This window comes from Cladophialophora psammophila (genome assembly GCF_000585535.1).
Source record: "Cladophialophora psammophila CBS 110553 chromosome Unknown aczJe-supercont1.2, whole genome shotgun sequence".
Classification (NCBI taxonomy): domain Eukaryota; kingdom Fungi; phylum Ascomycota; class Eurotiomycetes; order Chaetothyriales; family Herpotrichiellaceae; genus Cladophialophora; species Cladophialophora psammophila.
The window spans coordinates 731,583-751,097 of NW_006912923.1; the positions used below are offsets into that span (position 1 = coordinate 731,583).

The 19,515-nt window shown below is 48.7% G+C and overlaps 13 protein-coding genes across 13 annotated transcripts; 7 read left to right on the forward strand and 6 right to left on the reverse strand.

Moving 5' to 3' along the window:
• Positions 1–309: 309 nt before the first annotated feature.
• Positions 310–2,287, forward strand: A1O5_01581 (uncharacterized protein; the record flags this gene model as incomplete). Its single annotated transcript, XM_007742197.1, has 7 exons — positions 310–544; positions 625–878; positions 927–1,100; positions 1,226–1,494; positions 1,553–1,610; positions 1,670–1,910; positions 1,974–2,287. The coding sequence occupies 7 exons, from the start codon at positions 310–312 to the stop codon at positions 2,285–2,287; spliced, it is 1,545 nt and encodes a 514-aa protein (XP_007740387.1).
• A 1,551-nt stretch (positions 2,288–3,838) lies between these two features.
• Positions 3,839–4,651, reverse strand: A1O5_01582 (uncharacterized protein; the record flags this gene model as incomplete). Its single annotated transcript, XM_007742198.1, has 1 exon — positions 3,839–4,651. One exon carries the CDS (start codon positions 4,649–4,651, stop codon positions 3,839–3,841), a length of 813 nt encoding a protein of 270 aa, XP_007740388.1.
• A 503-nt stretch (positions 4,652–5,154) lies between these two features.
• Positions 5,155–6,133, forward strand: A1O5_01583 (uncharacterized protein; the record flags this gene model as incomplete). Its single annotated transcript, XM_007742199.1, has 2 exons — positions 5,155–5,456; positions 5,518–6,133. The coding sequence occupies 2 exons, from the start codon at positions 5,155–5,157 to the stop codon at positions 6,131–6,133; spliced, it is 918 nt and encodes a 305-aa protein (XP_007740389.1).
• An 825-nt stretch (positions 6,134–6,958) lies between these two features.
• On the forward strand, positions 6,959–7,159 carry A1O5_01584 (uncharacterized protein; the record flags this gene model as incomplete). The annotated part of the gene is made up of 1 exon (XM_007742200.1): positions 6,959–7,159. A coding segment is annotated over one exon (201 nt), but the record flags the coding sequence as incomplete, so codon positions are not given.
• A 641-nt stretch (positions 7,160–7,800) lies between these two features.
• Positions 7,801–8,117, forward strand: A1O5_01585 (uncharacterized protein; the record flags this gene model as incomplete). The annotated part of the gene is made up of 2 exons (XM_007742201.1): positions 7,801–7,921; positions 7,978–8,117. 2 exons carry the CDS (start codon positions 7,801–7,803, stop codon positions 8,115–8,117), a joined length of 261 nt encoding a protein of 86 aa, XP_007740391.1.
• An 8-nt stretch (positions 8,118–8,125) lies between these two features.
• Positions 8,126–8,401, forward strand: A1O5_01586 (uncharacterized protein; the record flags this gene model as incomplete). The annotated part of the gene is made up of 1 exon (XM_007742202.1): positions 8,126–8,401. The coding sequence occupies one exon, from the start codon at positions 8,126–8,128 to the stop codon at positions 8,399–8,401; it is 276 nt and encodes a 91-aa protein (XP_007740392.1).
• Positions 8,402–8,739: 338 nt separating this feature from the next.
• On the reverse strand, positions 8,740–10,069 carry A1O5_01587 (uncharacterized protein; the record flags this gene model as incomplete). Its single annotated transcript, XM_007742203.1, has 5 exons — positions 8,740–9,023; positions 9,072–9,335; positions 9,401–9,604; positions 9,656–9,889; positions 9,940–10,069. The coding sequence occupies 5 exons, from the start codon at positions 10,067–10,069 to the stop codon at positions 8,740–8,742; spliced, it is 1,116 nt and encodes a 371-aa protein (XP_007740393.1).
• A 433-nt stretch (positions 10,070–10,502) lies between these two features.
• A1O5_01588 (uncharacterized protein) lies at positions 10,503–11,259 on the reverse strand (the record flags this gene model as incomplete). Its single annotated transcript, XM_007742204.1, has 2 exons — positions 10,503–10,572; positions 10,679–11,259. The coding sequence occupies 2 exons, from the start codon at positions 11,257–11,259 to the stop codon at positions 10,503–10,505; spliced, it is 651 nt and encodes a 216-aa protein (XP_007740394.1).
• A 1,877-nt stretch (positions 11,260–13,136) lies between these two features.
• Positions 13,137–14,309, forward strand: A1O5_01589 (uncharacterized protein; the record flags this gene model as incomplete). Its single annotated transcript, XM_007742205.1, has 1 exon — positions 13,137–14,309. The coding sequence occupies one exon, from the start codon at positions 13,137–13,139 to the stop codon at positions 14,307–14,309; it is 1,173 nt and encodes a 390-aa protein (XP_007740395.1).
• Positions 14,310–14,610: 301 nt separating this feature from the next.
• On the forward strand, positions 14,611–15,497 carry A1O5_01590 (uncharacterized protein). The gene is made up of 3 exons (XM_007742206.1): positions 14,611–14,815; positions 14,910–15,084; positions 15,140–15,497. Exons 1-2 carry the CDS (start codon positions 14,644–14,646, stop codon positions 14,987–14,989), a joined length of 252 nt encoding a protein of 83 aa, XP_007740396.1. The 5' UTR covers positions 14,611–14,643; the 3' UTR covers positions 14,990–15,084; positions 15,140–15,497.
• A 42-nt stretch (positions 15,498–15,539) lies between these two features.
• Positions 15,540–17,335, reverse strand: A1O5_01591 (uncharacterized protein; the record flags this gene model as incomplete). Its single annotated transcript, XM_007742207.1, has 3 exons — positions 15,540–16,331; positions 16,392–17,130; positions 17,160–17,335. 3 exons carry the CDS (start codon positions 17,333–17,335, stop codon positions 15,540–15,542), a joined length of 1,707 nt encoding a protein of 568 aa, XP_007740397.1.
• An 899-nt stretch (positions 17,336–18,234) lies between these two features.
• A1O5_01592 (uncharacterized protein) lies at positions 18,235–18,756 on the reverse strand (the record flags this gene model as incomplete). Its single annotated transcript, XM_007742208.1, has 1 exon — positions 18,235–18,756. The coding sequence occupies one exon, from the start codon at positions 18,754–18,756 to the stop codon at positions 18,235–18,237; it is 522 nt and encodes a 173-aa protein (XP_007740398.1).
• Positions 18,757–18,777: 21 nt separating this feature from the next.
• A1O5_01593 (uncharacterized protein) lies at positions 18,778–19,346 on the reverse strand (the record flags this gene model as incomplete). Its single annotated transcript, XM_007742209.1, has 2 exons — positions 18,778–19,215; positions 19,266–19,346. 2 exons carry the CDS (start codon positions 19,344–19,346, stop codon positions 18,778–18,780), a joined length of 519 nt encoding a protein of 172 aa, XP_007740399.1.
• Positions 19,347–19,515: the final 169 nt, after the last annotated feature.

Genomic DNA, 19,515 nt, shown 5'->3' on the forward strand with positions numbered 1-19,515 from the left:
GTTAATCATCGCAAGGGCAGTCGAGGAATATTTTCGCGTTGCCGAGCAGCTGCCGGGTTGGCAATGCGGGTCAACCAAAAAGAGGCGGGGATGCATAATTGTTACCGGAAGATGGGTGTCTCCAGAACCGGATCCATTTTGCCCCTGCTGGGTCGGCTCCATCGACCCTGCTTGTCGGCGAAGCAGGACTTCGGGAGAATGCCTGCACAAAAACTTATATTAGGGCGCATGGAAGCACCGACAGACTCCACTAAGCAGAATACCCCAGACTTTATACCCTCTTCGAGGTTCATCTGACTTTTAAACACAATGGCAGACAAAGATGAGGTTGCGTGGATCGAAGAGCAAGCGGTCGCCAGCAAGGCTCACAACGGGCATGACTCCAAGGAAGTTGATGAGCGTCTTGAAGAGCTTGTCAGGACCGAAGTATCGCGTATTGAACTCACGCCGGAGGAGAAGAAGAGAGTTATTCGAAAACTGGACTTGTGGATAGTTCCCCAAGTTACCTTTTTTTACCTTTTGGCGTACCTTGATCGCGGCAACAGTGAGTTGTCCCCCCTTGCGCATGACCTCTCTTGGTATCATCCATTTCTCTTCGAAGTTAACTAATTTGGGATCCGTCAGTTGGAAACGCTAAAATTGCGGGAATGCAAACTGACCTGAATCTGATGGGAATCAAATACAACGTTGTGGTCATGGTCTTTTTCATTCCCTATGGCCTTCTTGAAGTACCAAGCAATATCGTCTTAAAGATGGTCCGGCCGTCCTTGTGGATCTCATTCCTGATTGTTGCTTGGGGGATTGTGATGACTCTCATGAGTCAGGTTCAATCTTACGGTGGTCTCATTGCGGCCAGATTCTTTCTCGGTGTTGCCGAGGTAGGGTCTCTTGTTCCATCTATTGTTCACGCTCACAGATGGCCATAGGCAGGACTCTTTCCTGGGATATCTTATTTCTTGACCATATGGTACGAACGATACCAGGTCCAAACGCGGTTTGCCGTTTTCTACGCTGGTGCATCTCTCGCCGGCGCGTTCTCTGGCCTACTGGCCTTTGCTATACAGCATATGGATGGTGTTGCTGGGCTCGCTGGATGGAGGGTGAGTGAATTAATGCCTTTTCTCTCATGGGTGAAATAGGATACTTCGAGGAAGGGGGAAAGACTTTAAAGCGGAATCATCGACTTTTCTAGACAGATAATCGTGCTAACTTCAAGCTCCTGCAGTGGATTTTCTTATTAGAGGGGCTATTCACAGTTTTATGCGGCTTGGTTGCCGCCTTCACCATCCCTGACAGCCCCCAACGCGCTAGGTTCCTCGAAGAGGACGAGAAGAAGTTTGTAGTCGGCAACTTGCAAATGCAGACCGGCTCGGGACAGGGCCGCGTCACCAACGATGAAAAGATCGATAGGAAATATATCATTGCTGCCTTCAAGGAGTACAAGTTATGGCTCGGTTGTCTCATGTGGCTCGGCAATGGAATTCCTGTCTACGGGTGAGGCTCCTGTTCTGAAAGACTGGACCAATTTTGCCAGGGGACTCACAGGGGTCAGATTCACTTACACAGCCCCGACGGTGGTCGTGCAATTGGGATATACCACCACAAAAGCTGTCAGTATACCCCTTATACTTGTCCTTGATCACTTGGGGCTAATCTTAAAGCCCACCAGCAACTCATGGTCGTTCCTATCTACGTCTGCGCAACAATTGTGACTGTGCTTCTTGCACTTGCTTCCGACAGAGTCAAGCAGCGATCTCCATTCGTGATTGGCGGTTTCCTGGCAGGAGCGTGTGGTTTCCTCGCTCTGATCATTATCCCACATCCCAAGTATCCTGGTGTGACATATGGCTTCCTATTCCTCGCCGCAAGTGGAATTTTCTGCCCCATTATGCCCGCCTTAGGTTGGTTCGGTAAGTTTCAGTTGCACTGACGCCCCTTAGCCACAAGTAAATTACTGACGCTGTCTATTTTAGCGAACAATATGGCCCCATCATCCAAGCGTGCTGTTGGTATGGCAATACTTTTAACAGTGGGCAATCTCGTCGGTGGTCTATTTGGCTCAAACATCTACCTCGAATCCACCAAGCCTCGCTATTTCCCGGGGTATGGGATCAGTTTCGCCATCATGCTAACAGCGGCCGCTCTCGCGTTTGCGTTGCGCATCCTGTATCAGCGCGAAAATACTAGGAGAGACCGTATGGATCCAGATGAGATTCGGGAGAAATACAGTGAAGGTGAATTGTTGGATATGGGGGATAAAAGTCCGTTCTTCAGATACACCCTTTAATGAAGAGGTTTGTTAACTAGCCTCATCTATCTATATGAATATTGAGATAGGGTATTATTGCTGCCAAATTCTGGTCGGCAATCACACCTCTATACTTGTGGCTGTACGACCTGAGATTGTGGAAGCTAGCCGAGACGATTAAAAGTCGGAAATTTTTATCCATGTAACAGAGAGTCAATCATCCCGTCCTAGCGGTTGGGTAGGTACAAATTTGAGGCATTTCAATAGCTGAGGCTCCTGCACGTGTCGTTCTTAAAAATGTTTGGAATCCAGCCTGAAAAGGGGTGGAGGTTTTTTCCACAGCAAGGCCTTTAGGGTCTTGAAGGCTTTCTTTCGGTCTTTTGCAGAGCATTAATGCTATTACCTTGTGAAGAAATGACCATATATCAATGGACTAGCAATGCCTCAGAGAAAGATCGTCGTGAATAAATGCCTCTCCGCCGCCTACTAGCAAAATGTCGATGCATACCAAAGCAGAAACGATGGAAGTAGGTGTTACGGATTCGCCAGTGGGAATCCAATTCAGATACCCGAAGAGTCGGGAAATGTTGCTAATTTTTCCTCGAATGCAGGTGAGTGAAAGCTCTCAATGAGCAAATGATGGTCTTAGAATCACTTCTCTTAACCCTCGAACGAGCCCCACTGGTATCAGAGATAGCATCGCCTCGCAGACGCTGTAAGCTGAATGGGATCACAGTGCAACCTTTGCCGTTGATACTGGACCTGTAAGCCATCAGTCTTTCCCCCTTCCCGATTCAAAAGCACCGAGCAGTCAACATTTCATGGTAGACACGAATGAGCGAACTTAGCGTGAGACATATTCTGAAGCATTTGTACAGGACCTTTTTCGAACATAACCTTGATGAGACGCATATCTCTTATGATCCCCAGACTGAGAACTGTACCTCAACCTTGGAATGTGTTCTTCAATGAAGACGGCATACGCTTTTCTTTAGTGGGTGCATGTTCATTCTCCAGAAGCCAGCCCTCATCAACGTGCATTCAGTGCGGTCGGTTCAAACGACCCTTTTTAAAATCGAAGTTTTCGTTGTTCATATTGAAGATGCTTCGGCAAAAAGGGCGACCCGAACTTTCACTATCGGCATTGAGCTGACTGAATGCAAGTCATTCGTTGGCTGAAGGCCATCAATCTTGAGTTGAGCACAAGATTTGAATTAGTCTTGCGCAACTCTCGCAGGTGAGAATATGTATAGGAAGAAAGCTCAATCATACTTTAATGTGTAACCTTTATCATCGGCTCTGATCACTAGTGTATCAAATCGACCAAGTTAGCTGTCAATGCAGTGTCAAAACCCAAGGTGCAGGTTTGCGATCATAATAAAGCTAGATGAATACTGCTCTTTGCCGCTATCGTAGTATGAATTTTTACTCTCCAATATGTATGGGCGTCTATCTCTAAGAAGAGAAGCACTATGTGCGGTAACAGTTATGCTAGAAAGGAGTGATGGATAGACGGGCGGACAATCTCGACCATCGATGTCAACGTTGCCAGAACGTCTTCTAGTAATGCCCACTCGTCTACAGAGTACTTCAAATGGCCTGCCATCCATGGTCGGCGCTGATGATGGCTCCGTTCAGATAGTCGGTATCATCAGAGCAAGCAAAAGCCACCAGCTTTCCCAACCGATCAAGATTAACCTCACCCGGATTCACTTCGGCCAGTTTTTGGCAGATCGCACCGCCCTCTTCGTTGAATCCATCCTTGTAAGCAACGCGAATGTTGGTCTTCATGGCGCCTGGCATGATGATGTTGCATCGAATACCCTTACTCGAATAGGATGACGCTGTGTTGCGGGTCAAGCCCACCAGAGCATGTTTCGCGGATACGTACGCCACACCACCACACCCACCCCTGAAGCCATTGATCGAGCCGACGTTCATAATCACGCCTCGATTGCTGCCCGCGGCCGTGGTGCCCGCTGCTTCCCCGTGGCGCAAAAACTCCTGTACTGCGTATTTAGACATTCTTGCCGGGGCTGTGAGGTTGGTGGTGATTACGCAGTCCCAGAAGTCTATATCGATGTCGCCAATGGGATCGAAGCGGTCCATGATCCCGGCATTATTGACCAGAATGTCCAACTTGCCATAGTGGTCCACAGCTTCCTTTACCAAATTCGGCGCCGAGTCGTGGAGTGATATGTCGGCCACAACCATGTGGAGTGCTCCCAAAGGGGACAACTCCTTGTGGCATTCCTCCAACATGGAGGCATTGATGTCGCAAGCGACCACTTTTGCGCCAGCATGCAGAAACGCTTTGGCAATGGCTTTTCCGAAGCCGCTGGCTGCTCCGGTGATGATGGCGACTTTCGAACCCAGTGAGATGTTCATGCCAGTGGATGCCATCATAAGTGCGAGAACTGAGGGCGAAATAATGGGCTGGCAGGACCCGGAATCAGATCTACAAGATATCACGAGCGATAGTGACTGTGCGGCAGATAATTTTGACTGCACCAGATCCCTAGGGGCTCTTTACGTCACTCGTACAGTCAATGGAGTTTTCCGGGCAGTTGGATTGCCTATATTGAGTGCCTCAATCTAATCTTTATGGTGTACATACCTCAGTGTTGATAATTCGGCGCAAGCCGTTCGCTTACGCTGACCCCCGGCAAGTGCAAGATTCGCCGACCCGCAGACCCCTGGAGCGGGATGAGGATCCACACAGTTTACCCGAGGGCGAGGGCCGACCGTTCACCGCGGGCCGGGCTACAACGAGGACATCCCCAAAGACCTCACCGTTGATGGCTTGGGGTCTAAAGCGGTATATAACCTTGAGTGATCTCCTGAATATGATCTTCCAAGTTTGCAAGCTTGACCATTGGCAGAATACCATTAAGATTGCGGACGCAATGGCAAAAAACGGGTTCAACCCTGAAAAACCCAAGCATGTCTCGACCACCTTGAATTTCCGCCTTGACCCTGCTTTCGGTGGCCACACAGCTTATAAAGCAGCCACAGCGGGCTACTTTCGTCTGAAGTTTGATGTTCAAGAAGTCACGATCCATGACGGCAGAGGCCGAGAAGGGGATTTCAGTCTCAGCACACACGGATTTCAATACCACAAACACTCACCCGCAAAAGTCGACTACCAAGATGCCGACCAGATCAAACAAGTCGTGTACCCGGAGACGATTGAGCTGATGAAGAAGGTGTACGTTCGCCGGTCCCTGGCTGTCCTCCGGCCTTTGGCGAGCTAACCCATGACATTACAGCACCGGAGCAACTGAAGTTCACATCTACTCGCACCTTGTCCGGCATGACTCTCGAGAGAAGACTGACGCTCTGATCAAAGCGCAAGAGAACCTTGCCAATGATGACCCAGCACCACAAGTGGGACCAGCGCGCTTTGTTCATATCGACGTGTCCGACGTCGGCGCCGAACAGATGTTATACCAGAACCTGCCCCCTGATATTGCGAAGAAGTTATCTTCAACCCGGTGGGCGATCATCAACCTTTGGCGTCCAATCAAAACTGTTACCAAGGATCCTCTTTGCCTGTGTGACATTCGTACTTGCCGGGATGAAGATCTGATTACCATGCCCGTGTTGCTCCCGCCCAAAGGCTCCGGCAAGCTCGCAAACGTCTCTCGAGGAGACGACGTGGAGATTATGGTCATGAAACACCATCCTGAACAAGAATGGCATAACATAAGTCGAATGGAGCCGGACGAAACTTTGCTGATTAAATGTTGGGATTCTTTGCGCGACGGGCACACTGCGAGAAGGACACCGCATACGTCGTTCATCAACCCTGCTACTCAGGATGACCCCGTCAGAGAGAGTGTAGAGGTTAGGTGTCTGGTATTTTATGAAGACCAGCCCTTGTGAACGACACTGCAGAGGCTTTTTCGACCCGACTCCGGGAAAATCAGTTACCCCAACACGCCTCTGGTCCTTGTGCGTAATAGCGGCTTCTATTTCTCGTCTCCTCTTTCGACAGCGAATGCTCGAAGTTCGTGCGTTTTCAATGCAAATCCCATCATCTTCCGGTATTCTACGACCCATTTCTTGGTCGCGCCGATGCTTCCATCACACTTCACACCGTAGCTAATATGATCCTTTGCATGAGGACGGCCGTACGAGCCACAATTGCAACTTCTATGGCATAGTCTTTACTATCACCATATGCTATTGCACTTGTCCCCTGGCCATTTCCTTCATCGCTTGATCCAATTCATCCATCTTAGCAATTTCGAAGTGCGCCTTGACCGTCCCTAGGGCTGCTATATCTAGTCTCGATTGCCCACTTTGTCTGATGATCAATTTTGTGGCACCCTTCTGAAATACTAACGCCGATTGAATTAGTGTGTTCTTCACCGTCAGGAATCGTCTTGCAAATTTGGAAGATTTGCAGCGTTGTGAAGAATAGAGTCCCTGAGGAATCGAGTCATTTTTAACCGAGCCCTAGTCTCGATGCGGGAGTCGATTCGAAATTTAGTATCACACTCAACCTACCCAGTATTTAGGCAAAAGTCTAGCCTAACTTAGTTAAGTGTCTCTCGAAGAAGAGGTATTTTGCCGAGGCGGCCAAATGGCAACCACGTCGTTGCCGACCTCGCCGAGAAGTTCCCTGGTCACAAGGAAATCCGGGAATGTTGTGCTCATGTCGACATGGTCCCCGCTCATTAGAGCAAGAGTAATGGCAAATGAACTGTGAAGACGGACCAGGGGCGCATTGCACAGAGCAAATACCTAATTCTTTGCACCGGATTACTGCATCGGAGCCACATCCCGGACTTTCCAGGATTGACCTCATATAAAGGGATCATTCACCACGCGGCCTTCTGGTCAGAAGACACGAACGTCAAGGGCAAGAAAGTAGCAGTCATCGAGGCTGGAGCGACTGCGGTTTAAGTAGTCTAGGAGTTGGCCAGAGAAGCCGACCAACTGACCGTCTTCATGCGCCGACCGTGTCTTGACTTACCGATGGGCCAATGCACACTGATCCTCCTGGAGTAAAAGAGCTAGAAGATATATTTTAAACTTATTTCTCGTGAAGGGCGTAATTCTAGGGCAGAATTTCTAGGCACGGTTAAAGTATGCGGAGTGTTTGACGTCTCGAATGAAGAGCGTGAACGACATTTCAAAAATATCTAAACGTGTGGAGAGTTTAGCTTTCTACTGACTAGCTACAATAACGTCGTGGTAGATAAAGCGGCCAACCAGAAAGTGTATAGCTTTTGAGCTAAGAAGATCAGAGAGAAGATCAAGAATCTTAAGAAACAGGGCTAATGGCTCCCAAGGAGGCGCCTTATTATGTCGAGACTCAGAGAAGCCCGTTGGGGCAGGATTACTACGAGATGCTGGATCACGACAATGTTGATATTGTGAATGTCAATGAGAGGCACTGAAGACGTTAAGTGAGAAGAGAATGTTGCTGATGGATTTCGATGTGGTGGGTCTTGCCATGAGTTTACTTCGTTTTCCTCGTCGTAAGTGTCTTTCCTCCTTCCCGTGGGATTATCATTTCGCTTACCGAAGGTAGGCTCACCCAGATGGGTCTCAAGAACAAAGATGGGGTGGATATTAAGGACGTGTGGCGCGATGGGATCCGGAGGTACCTTGGAATGACGCTCAATGGCTTCTCAAATGTTTCCATGGTGTACACTCCTCATGGTATGTCTAGCCATGTCCTTCAGGTCGATTCCAAATACTTATGATTCTGTTCTTAGCACCCTCGGCACTGGCCAACGGCCCCACCATAATCGAAGCGCAAGCTGACTTCATTCTCACGGCGATCAAGAAGCTCGAGTCCGAGGGGCCACCACTATCGAACCCACCAAGGAAGCAGAAGACGGATGGGACAAGATGATCGACATAATGGCTCGAATGACATTGCTTCCCTCGACGAATTCGTGGTGGAACGCGGCCAATGTTCCGGGAAAGAGGAGTCAGATGTTGCCGCATATAGGCAGAATTAAGATGTACGAGGCTCAATGTTTGGAGAAGTTGGACAAGTGGAAGGGATTTGAGGTGGGTTATGCGAAAGGAGCAAAGGAGCAGTTAGCCAACAGCGAGACGGAGGGTGAGAAGGTGAGCGGAGGTCGTGAGGTGGATGGAGAGGTCCAAGTTATCATCAGCGCTGTATCAAGTTGAGCGAATGGCCATGGGTTCTCGTCTTTCACGGTACATAGACGGTCTTGATGTACCTGAGCAAGGATGCAGGCAGCAAAATGTTTGCTCGAGTTGCTGAAAGTCTGACTGGACCGACTATGGTGAAATGCATAGGCACCTGGAAAAATACATCAACCCCCCCCCCCCAATCCGCCATCTGGCAGGGCACGCCTACCTATTGCTTTCCTTCCATTGAAGTGGGTTTTTCATAAAGGGTCTTGATCTCAGTCTTCTCGCGACGGAGGTTATGCAAACTATTAGGTACGTTACGGAACTATTCTAGAGGAGCCGAGAAAACTCATACCCGTTCGATGGTCCTATCAATCACAATGTGATTCAGACACCGCTGAAGTACGAATTTCGGACCATTGATGGATTGGCATCAAGCCACCATGCGTCCTGCCAGCCGGACCCATGTCCGCTCTAATCCCCTTCCTGTCTGCCAATTGCTCGTAATTGAGGTCCTTATACAAGCGCTTAAGATACTTCTGGAACGCTGTGGAAATCCTGAGCACTTCCTTGATATGATTCCTGGTGATCTTGGGGATCTCGTCAGGGTGCCCTTCACATTCTGCCTCGGCCAGCGCCACAACAGTTTGAAAGGCTGCCACACCGTGAGTGGATCATCCGTCAAGTCGTCATTGCTGCTTACCGTTGCGAATTTCTCTCCCGTTCCACTCTCGATCCATTACCTCTGCTGAAATTACGAACTTTTGAGCATCTTCGGTGATCCTGATCTTCGTTTCTTCAAGCCTCTTGATATTATTCTTCCAGATCTGTTTTCTGTCATCGTTAGTCAAGTGTTTGAAGAACAATGGCACATGAATCCTGGACACGAAAGCCTCGTCTAGCACTCCCAGTCGATTGGTCGTGAGAAAAAGGATTCCGCGATAGTATTCCAATGCACGGAGGAGAACTGGGAGGGGTCAGTCGTGAACAAGCAATCCAAGCTGTCTGCTTGCCTCGTCACCGTTTACTTACCTGAAACCAGACTATTCCGTGCAATGTCATTTGTTTCTCGGGCCTCGAAGTAAATATCTGCCTCATCAATCACCACGATGGCATTCCACAGCTCACCGAGCCTGAAGAATGTTGAAAGTTTTTGATCCAGCTCAGCCGTCTCAGTGCCGAGGTCGCCACTCGTGATTGAGAGCAGGGGACGCTTGGTGAGCTCAGCGACACATTCTAAATCCGAAATCAGCAAGTGATTATAGCATTGGAGGTGGAAAGGCGAACCTGCAGCACAGGTTTTCCCGACACCTGGTGGCCCATGTAAGAGAAAAACCAGTCCTTCCCCCTTGCCCCGGATGAAGTCTGCCCTAAATGGTTTGTCTTCCTTGTTCTCTGCTTTGCGGGCATTGTTCAATGCAAGTGATTTGATTGTGCTCTTGATGTCATCATTGATCACCAAATAGTCAAAAAGGTTCTCGTCGAATTTAGGTTCTTGGATGCCATCGATATCGAGCAGAACTGTTTTCATGGTTAAATACTTTTCCCTGGGGGCTAGCAGAAAGACTCACCAAAAATCCGCTCCTTCAGAGAAAATGCACCGACCGCACGGCATAAAAGCGAGAAGAAGTGGTCTTTGTTTGGTGGTTCGCCATTGGGATCCACATCTTCGTAATCTCTATATCGAGTCGGTGTCACCATCGTGCCCAATTTTGTACAATTGCTGCATTCACAGCCACGATTGCCCATATCGGCAGTTTCGCTGTTCCGGAATGGACCTCGTTTACGGCGGCTCCGTCTCTCATCATTGATGTGCCGGTCATCGGAGTCATCATGGTCATCATCGCTCGATTCGCTATCACTGTCATGAAGATTTATGACTCTCATTCCCTCCCTGCGAAGATCTTGGCTTCCCATGAAAGGTGTTTCAAGAGAGAGTAAAAAGGACTGTTCATCAATCATTACTCTTCCCTCAATCTGAGCAGGGTTAGAATCGACCGATCGATCAATACGGACACGAATATCGAAACAAGGGGGTTTCCAGATACCTTTGGTAATCTTCTTGGTACGAGGCAATTCCCTGAGTATTCCTTCAAGCATGGCCATCGAAGATTCCAACGCCTCTCCCCCCAAACTACGGTTTGTTCCTGGAGGGTTCTTCCATCTCGTGCGCTCTTCTCTGCCTTAGTATCCTTATGATATCCCTGCGGGTAAATAGGCAGGGACATAATTTCTTTTTCTCCATCAAAAGGGCGGATGAAGTGCCTGAGATCGCGCCTGTAGAAACGCATTCCATTGTAATCGATGTACCAAGTTGAAAGATGGTAAGGTTTCTCCTTGCGATCAACAACGCCGCCTTTGATTCTGTCTAGAAGACAAGAGTTTAAGGTCTTGGATACTCGGTCCTTGACAAATAGCCTCTCGCCTGGCTTGAAAAGCATCCAGAGATACTCAAATGTGGCGACTCCTTGGTCATGTCTGTGTTTCTCCCTTCTGACCTCCGGACCCACATACTTGTCGAGCAACCCGAGAAGGAGGTCAATGTGCTCGTTGCATTCTTTCTGGTATTCTGCCGTGTGTTGTGGAGGGTGGTTGGTCTTGTATTGTTCGAGCTTGTCCCAGTGATGAACGAGAAAGATGAATGGCTCGTTAAACTCAACCACGTCGCCTAATAGATCCTGGCCTGGATAATAATCAATCACTGCCCGAAGTGCATTTATCAGTTTGGAGGAATAAATCAGGAATCGCAAAGCTCCCTTCCTGCTCACAAGCGTGTCAAGGAAATTGTACTTTTGCTCTATGCTCTCCATTGGACGGGTCCGCCCAAAGTTCCCACCCCAGTGCCATTTTGTGAGAACTTCGATTACCCCGGGAGCAGCGTTAGTTGTCATTGTGATAGGCTCATCACCTAAGATTCTTCTTGTGACGGCACCTGTCATATCAACATATTCTTTGGTGTAACGGATAGGCCCAGACCAGACATCGGAGAAGTCATCATTAGGGCCTAAGAGCGAGATTCCACCTTGCCCCTCCCTGTCTTTAGATGCTCCCTTCCTAGGACAATTAGGTGATCCGCAGTTAGGCTGGCCATTTGTTGATGTTGGTAAGGTGGGGGTCGCGTGCATGCCTCCGTGTTGCATGCTTTCATGTAGATGATTCTGGGTGAGTGGCGTTGCACAATTTGGCGATGTTATTATTGCGAGCCTAGGTACTCAGAGAATCTTTTGTGAATTCAGTTCATTCAGCACGAAAGCCCCAGCGAGTAACCACACTTTGAAGAATGCTTTGGTTAAAGCTATTAACCTTTTGATCGGGTTGGAAATGCCTTAGTCAAGCCAGCCAAGGGAATCGGCGGTCTGGGACTTTGGGTTACCTACTGAACAAGTAGGTGTGACTGCTGAATAAATACACAACAATTACCGATCAATACAGACAACGTTTTCCAGGTGGTGCCATGAGGTGTGTTGGTGGCGTTCAATCAGAGTGGTCAAGACACGTGTCGCAAGCCACATTATCGCACGCGACGACCAGCCTACATGAATTCATGCACTATCACGAAAACTCATCTGACCATTCTCTCCTGACTTCTCGAGACTGAGCATGACCTAGAACGGCTCACAGATCGAACCACATATTTTGCTGCTCAGCATGGCAAAATACAGGAGTCGAGAGCAAGCGCGGCAGATGAAGAGACAGGTTTTCATCGCCTGATTATGAAACATCCTAAATTTTCAGACACGATAACAAGAATTCTCAGTCGATCACATTAGTAGACGCAAGTCAGACCTTAGCATGGGTCCCACAGCAGAACAGTCCATGATAATCACAGGGGGGTTCCTCCGACTTGAGAATGCTGAAAGCTTGGAAGAGCAGAGGAAGATTCTTCGAGTCGTCGAAGATGCCATAATTACCACGCCGATAAGCTCAAGCCCGAGGTGTCTTTGTTTAAAATGTTATCGAGACATTGGCTTCTCCCAAAAGTAAGTATCCAGCCACAAGATTTGAAGCGCGCTCACGCGAACGATTAGACCTGGGATGCAAGCGCTAAATGATGGCAAGAGTGCATTAGAGGAGAGCATTGAATTATTCAAGAAACAGTGGGTTGAATCAAAAGAAGACCGTCGTCTGAAGTTCTTCCGTAGCAGAGACAACTTCGACAAATTAAGCAAAGAAGCAACCTTTGAGGACTTGGTTGATGAACTCTATAAAGCTACGATTGTCTGGAAAGACAAAAAGAGCTCCTTTGCTGGGAGGATTACGAACTGCTTTAACTCGGTATGCCGGCACCTTAATGGATATCGGAATCTTTTGGCGGTGTTGCCACAGAGTTCTATTTACACTTCGCTCTTTTGTGGTGTCTCTCAAATGATAATACAGGTACGTTATTTGGGGGATTTGCTGACCCAACACGAGAGATGTGTCTGATTGATGAGGATAGGCATCGGTGAACCATGAACTGATTTGCCACGGCTTTGCAAAAGCCCTCAAAGAAATCAGTGATGAAATTTCTTCTGTGGAAGAAAATGCAATTTCAGAGAAAGATTTACGTACCCGAGCACTGGCATGTGACATCTATGCTCAATTTTTCGTTTTCTACAGAGACATATTGCATTGGTTCTCGGAACGGTCTGTGGTGAGATCATTGAAGTCGTTCAACCAGGATCTCTACTTCGATCTGAGAGAGTCAGTCATTGAAGTCCAGAGGATCGCGCGGCTGATCACTCGTCATGATCTTTGGCGACATGACGAAATCCAAATCGATATGCAAATGGTCACTCATCGAGGCCTTGCGACTCTCCAAGAGCTATCAAAATTGATAGTCAAACAAAACCGTCTCTTGCTAGACGACCGTACAGGGTTTTATCAGGGGCTCGAATATCTGGCAAAGATATTAGCCATCATGTTGTCCGAGGATCGACGTACTGAGCAATTCTGGAGAAAGATTGCGCTGATCAAACAACAATCGGGCTTCGTTTCGGAATTGACGGATGATGAGATCACCACGCGAGATTCCAGCGAAGCTGAGAATAACATACGGGTGAAGCAGGCCCATCCAGTTGAGAGTGATACACAAACCGTGGAGAAAAGGAGCAAGCAGCCTTGTCCGAGCCCCAATTCGGAAAACCACACGAAGGAGTTGTATCGTCGCGGAGACTTAAAGCTGTGGTCCAGAAGGATGGAAGACTACATAATACAAGACAACTGGGTATTCATCACAACACTGGAGTACCAAAACCCGCGACTGGAGCCCTCTACGATATCAAAACTGCAAGAGTGGGTCTCTTCGCCTGTGTCAGCATTCCTTTGGATCTCCAAAGACTTCGCCATCAACTACCCGTCTCCCTTGTCTATTGTATCCGCGAACTTGGTAGAAATGGCTGTGGAAATGCACTTATCAGTCTGCGCATTCTTCTGCAGCTGGCCAGCAGATTACCCGGGAGGAAGTAAAGAGGAGAAGGAGTACGCATGTGTGCGTGACTTCTTATACTCACTTCTTCGACAAGTGATCGACCTCCTGCCTCCACAGTTCGAAGTCGAAGGTGCTTGCGACATTACCTCAGAACGCCTGCTCGCGCTTGATGACCTTGGAAGCAAAAAGGCATGGGCCACAGGTCTTGATCTCCTGAAGAGCCTTCTGCCCTGCGTCCCTCAGCCAACGTTGATTGTTCTGGATGGTATCGAGCATCTCGACCAAACGTCTGTCGCAAACCTTGCAGCTGAGGTTTTGTGCGTGCTCGGCGACGCCATCTTCAAGAAAGCATCGGATTATAACAGCTCGGAGGGGAGCTCGTCGATGTCAAAGCATCCCATGAAGGTGTTCTTTACCACAGCAGGCGACTGCGACACGTTGTCTGCTCTTCAGGAAAATATGGAGGAGAGCCGTTTTGAGAGGGTGATTGAAAGGCATGATTTGAAACGACGCCAGCGGCGTTCCTTCTGAAATGCCAATGCAGATGTGCACTCCCTCGACTAACCAGCACCGATCCAAAGTCTGAAGGCCTGGAAACATTTCAGATTTGAAGTGAAATATCATTTCTGTCCAACAGGTTCTCGGCATTTTGGCGTACTGAGGTTTGGGTTTTCTCCAGCGACTGTATCTGAAAGGGACAGAAGCATAGTACAAATTGACGGAGGGAAGGATTAATTGGGGATCCCAAGAAGCCCACAGTGACAGGATTCTACGGCACTACTTCTTGACTAGTGATTTCATCAGTCTCGGGACCATTGACGAGCAAAACCGCCGCCGGGAGATATACAAGTGGCATCGACATAGGATGAGCCGGGTACAAGATATCATTAACTCTCCATTACAAGTCCCAGCAAAGTCGTGGACCACAGTAACAGATGATGATCTCATTTCCCATCTTATGTCCCTCTGGTTCATCTGGGCGCATCCGTGGTGGCATTGGGTGGACCAAAAGCAGTTCCTTAAGGCGATGCAAGCGGGTGACACTTCCAGCCTAATATGTACTCATTACCTGGTGAGCATGATCCTGGCAGATGCTTGCGTGAGTACGACCATACAAGTGCAGAATAGAAGCATTTTTGACCGACTCGGTCCATGACTATTTGCTTGATACTCTGGCGGAAGATGGGACAGAACCGGATTTGGAGCTATGACAACAGTTCTACAACGATGTAAAGAAGGGACTCGATGCTGAAGAGGGCCACTTCGTTGTTGCATACATGGCGGCACTAGGCGTACAATGGACATAGTGAGTTGACCTCTCCTGAAAACTTTGCATCGCCTGACAAGAGTCGAGCTGCAAGCCTCAAAACAAATGGCTAATATCAGCTAAGCAACGCTGTTCTGTTCCAGCAAGTCTTCCTAATCAAGAGTTTAGACAAATGGAGAGCAAAGATCAACAATGACCAATAGATAACGGAAGAACTCGTCGAGTCTGTTGACCTGTCACTCGGTCGACTTGAGTGGACGTTATATAACCTCAACCTCTTCGTTGGTCTTGCCCTGGAGCAGGTTCGACTCTTCAATAAGCCATCCAGGGCGAAACCAGTATGTGAGAACGGTGACACTTGCTATGAGCATGGAGAGTGGGCGCCCTATCCTATTCCACGTACACCCATCGATCGACACCCCAATTGCCATTACCTGGCATATATATGCTTGACAACATGGAAGGTAGAAATGGAAATGTCTTCGAAGTTCCAACTACTGCATCTCAAAGCCTTTATAATTGTGGTCTTTGACGTCGGTAAGTGTCTTCCGATACAATGGAAGGCCTCCTGCATAGTTGAGGGGCTCTCTTGGCTTTCCGGGGATGTTGGATCCGTTGTACCATGAATCGGTGGTATGACGTAGACCCCTGGCACTCAAGTCGTTGACAGTGATTCTCCATTCCTGTTCAGCATCATTCTGGGCGTCCACCCGCCGATACCCCATCTCGCGCATGTGTACCAGTAGGTCCACGAGCCAGTCTGCTTGTAGCTCGATGCAGGCCGGACCGTTACTGAACGCCGTAGGTGCCTGCGGACCGTAGGTGAAGAAGAAATTGAGGAATCGTGCCGTTGCCATTCCGAGATATGTCCAAGTCCCTTTACCCCATTTGGACGATAATAGTTCCTCATCGAGCCCTTTAATAGAAATATCCTTCAAACCACCCGTGATAGAATCAAAGCCAGTGGCTATTGCGATGACATCAAGCTTATGGAGGGTTCCATCGCTGGTACGAATTCCTTCGGGTTCAAACCGTATAATAGGGTATGTCTTGATATCGAATACATTGACGTTGGGCTTGTTGAACTCGTCATAAAACCCCTGTTCGAGCGCGACGCGCTTGGCACCGAAGGGATGCGGTGGTTCTATCGGCGCTAGCAGGTCGGCTTTTGCCAGATCTTTAATGCGAAGACGAACCTTGTCTCGCCAGAAATTATAGGCTTCTCGGTTAGCCTTGACGTCTCTCGTCATATCAAAGTAGTTGTTCATGAGGAAGCGAAAACCTCCCTATAAGAGATTATCAATGTCAGTAGATTCGAATGGATATCAAGGTCCGGGTTGTTATACCATCGTCCACAATTCCTCGTACAAAGCCTGCCTTTGCTCTGGGGTTTGGTCGAATGTCAAGGAATCCCTATATTGGTATAAGAAACCTCCATAGTTATTCCACCTTTGATTGAACCACTCTCGGTATTTTGTCTTATCCTCTGTCTGCTGTTCCGGAGTTAAGGACTTCTGCCTCATCGGACAACATAAGTTAGGTGTCCGCTGGAAGAGTTTGAGATCGCCAGTTTCACCAATTTCCTTTGCCCACTCTTGAGCGATCTGGATGCCTGTCGAACCAGAACCTAACACGCCCACCCGAAGTCCTCTAACATTTATAGGTTCGGTGGGCCAGAAGGAGCTGTGGTGCATAATGCCCTCGAAACTGTCAAGGCCATCGTAGTCGGGGATGTAACGTTTTGCTGCAAAGCCAGTACTTGCGATCAGGCATCGTGAATAATATATCTTTCCTGTATCGCACTTGATGGTCCACGCATCTGTCGTGGTATCGAAATCGGCAGAGGTCACTTTCGTCTTGAAGACGGTGTCCTTTTTGATACCGAGTTTCTTGTCAACATGTTGAAAGTACCGCTGTAACTCCTCCCAATCCGGAAACTCGGTGGTCCAATTCCAATCCTCGTAAACTTCAGGCAACGAGTAGCAATACACAGGGTATTGCGAATCAACTCGAGCACCTGGGTAGCGGTTCCAATGCCAGACGCCGCCAAGGTCTGATCCCGCTTCCACAGCTTTCACAGTGAAGCTTTTGTCCGCAGTTGGTAGAGTAGGTACACGCCAGCAAACCCAGCACCAACGATCAAAACATCAACATGCTCGTCTTTCGACGACGAAGAGATGGACTCATGGACGCCACTCACGGAATTCGCGCCATTCATAGTTCTCCTGTCAACGTTATTGCCATCATTTGGAATATGGCCTTGTTGGGGCTCTCCAATATCTCTGCGCATGTCAGTGTAGCTGAATTTGAGAGTGCAATAGTGGCCAAAGTTAGCACGCGATGATGGAGAGGCGATGCCACTTCATAGTCAGTCTAGCAGCAGGAGCCCAGCATCTTTTGATCACGGCAGGACATTGTTGGCTCCTCTGGAGCCGAGTTGTGCGGAATCTCAAACACGAATGTGCAGGGATCTAGGCGACCCCGGCAACTGCGCGCCGCGAACAGCACCTCTCCCGAAATGTTGGCCCGGCAGGAGTCGTGTGATCTTGCGTGCGAGGGTGTATGGAACCGACTAATGTCTCCCCGGTAATGGATCTCCCAGAGCATCAGCAGACCGTTATAAAAAAAATTACTGGTTGACTGGGTCTTCGATTCGAAGGGCCTCTGACCTGAACGTGACTCGATTACAGTTCAAAGAAATCCTTTGAGCGACCTGTTGCTTGCAGGAGAACAAGGTTCCATCAAGCCTTTTGCGATGTGTATTTGATTTGCTGATATAGCCGGGCATGTATCTTTCTTTTCTTGATCAAGTACCTTGCAGATTCTATCGCGAAAATTATGCAGCAATCCCAAAGAAATGTAATGCCATTTAGCGGCGTTGTAGAGCTGGGATTGTTTGCGAATTCTTATGATATCTCAATAACTGCAATGCTGATCTTACTCTACTTAGGCCTTATCTAAAAGAGATTGTTTTTGCCATGCTTGTGCAAGGCTTTCCCATGCCCGGTAACTGCACCTCCCTAACCAACGATGGCCCGGAGAGGTGGTGGGCTGCTACATGTGGTGGCACAATCCGCTGTTCTGCAAACGTGGATATATCTTCAGTTTTGCAGAATTTCGGATCTTGCCAGTACAATAAGGCATCGCCCACCGAGAGGGATATCATGCAGTTCGAGGAACTCGCTCTCTTTACTTGACTTGATTCCTTTGAATATTATCAAGCAACTTGTGACGCTGGAGAGCCAAGTCCCAGTCCCCGTACGGTCGATTGAAAGCGTATGCCTCGTATAGCCTTCCTACGTTCCTAGCCCGTCTCGGAAGGTCAGCCCAGAAGCCATCATCCAGCTGCGAGCTCTTGACAATGAGTTCCACTGACTCGGTGGCATGATCGTATTTCTTGACCGTGACCGGAAAGACCATCTGGAGACCTGCACTCTCGCAGGTAATCTCCAATTGACCCTTCTCGCCGTAGACATGCCATATCAGCTCCGGCTGGTCCTTGAACGGCTTTCCGGCACACATGTGGAACACGAAACTAGGATCTGGCTCACCTGCTGAACAAGCCTTCAGCCGACAAGAAATCGCGATTTGGTCCGGCGTATCTTTCTCTAGATGTTCAACCCGTCCATCACTGTGCTGGACATATATATGTGGCATAAGATTGTCCACCTGCGACTGAATGTAGGTGGGTTCATCATGGGCGTAGAACATGGTGTCCAAGATAGGCAACGGTCAGATGGTCAAAATGTTGCCGCCGCTTCGCTTGTCTGCAAAGTAGGCATACTTCTCTGGCATACTGACGTTCAAATTTGTGGCAACACCACATACAGAGACGCTGAAAATGGTCCCGAGGGTGCCGGACTCGATCAGATCTTTTATTTTGCGGATGGCAAGACTCATTATACCCTGCAGACCAATCATGGTTGCGACCCCTTTGACTTTAGCGAGACTGACAAGATCAAAAGCTCGCTCGAGATTAGCTCCCAGTGACCATTCCACGAAGATATTCTTGCCCGCTTCTATCACAGGTCTTGCGAGCTGGTAATGCGTGTCCACGCGCGTGCAGACAACCACCAGGTCGACATTAGGGTCGGTAGTTAACACATCGAGCGCCGAGAAAATACGAATTGATGGCGAGAGATTATGTGCTTTAATAGCAGCCTCCGCGGTCTCTTTGGCTCGATTGTATTACCATAGATCTCGTAATATGGCGATCCTACAAGGTATGGTAGATGAGCGCGGGGAGCCCAGCTGGTCGGAGTGGCAGTGAGGCCGATAAAGCCTAGACAGATCCGAACCATGTTACTAGCCCTGTGTGAAAGACAGCAGTCGAGAGCAGCTGCAGCTACCGCACGAGGGCTATTGTAAGAGATGTACAGAAAGACATTGATCTCCAGAGAATTCAGTTCTGGGCAGTGCACTCGCTGGCCATAAAAGCTTTGACAATTTGTTTGCTCCGTGAGTTGTTCC

Coding starts and splice junctions, on each gene's coding strand:
- A1O5_01590 (XM_007742206.1), top strand. CDS start 14,644: ATGAGCCGGGTACAAGATATCATTAACTCTCCATTACAAGTCCCAGCA. Junction 14,816..14,909: donor CCTTAAGGCGATGCAAGCGG/GTGACACTTCCA, acceptor GCAGAATAGAAG/CATTTTTGACCGACTCGGTC.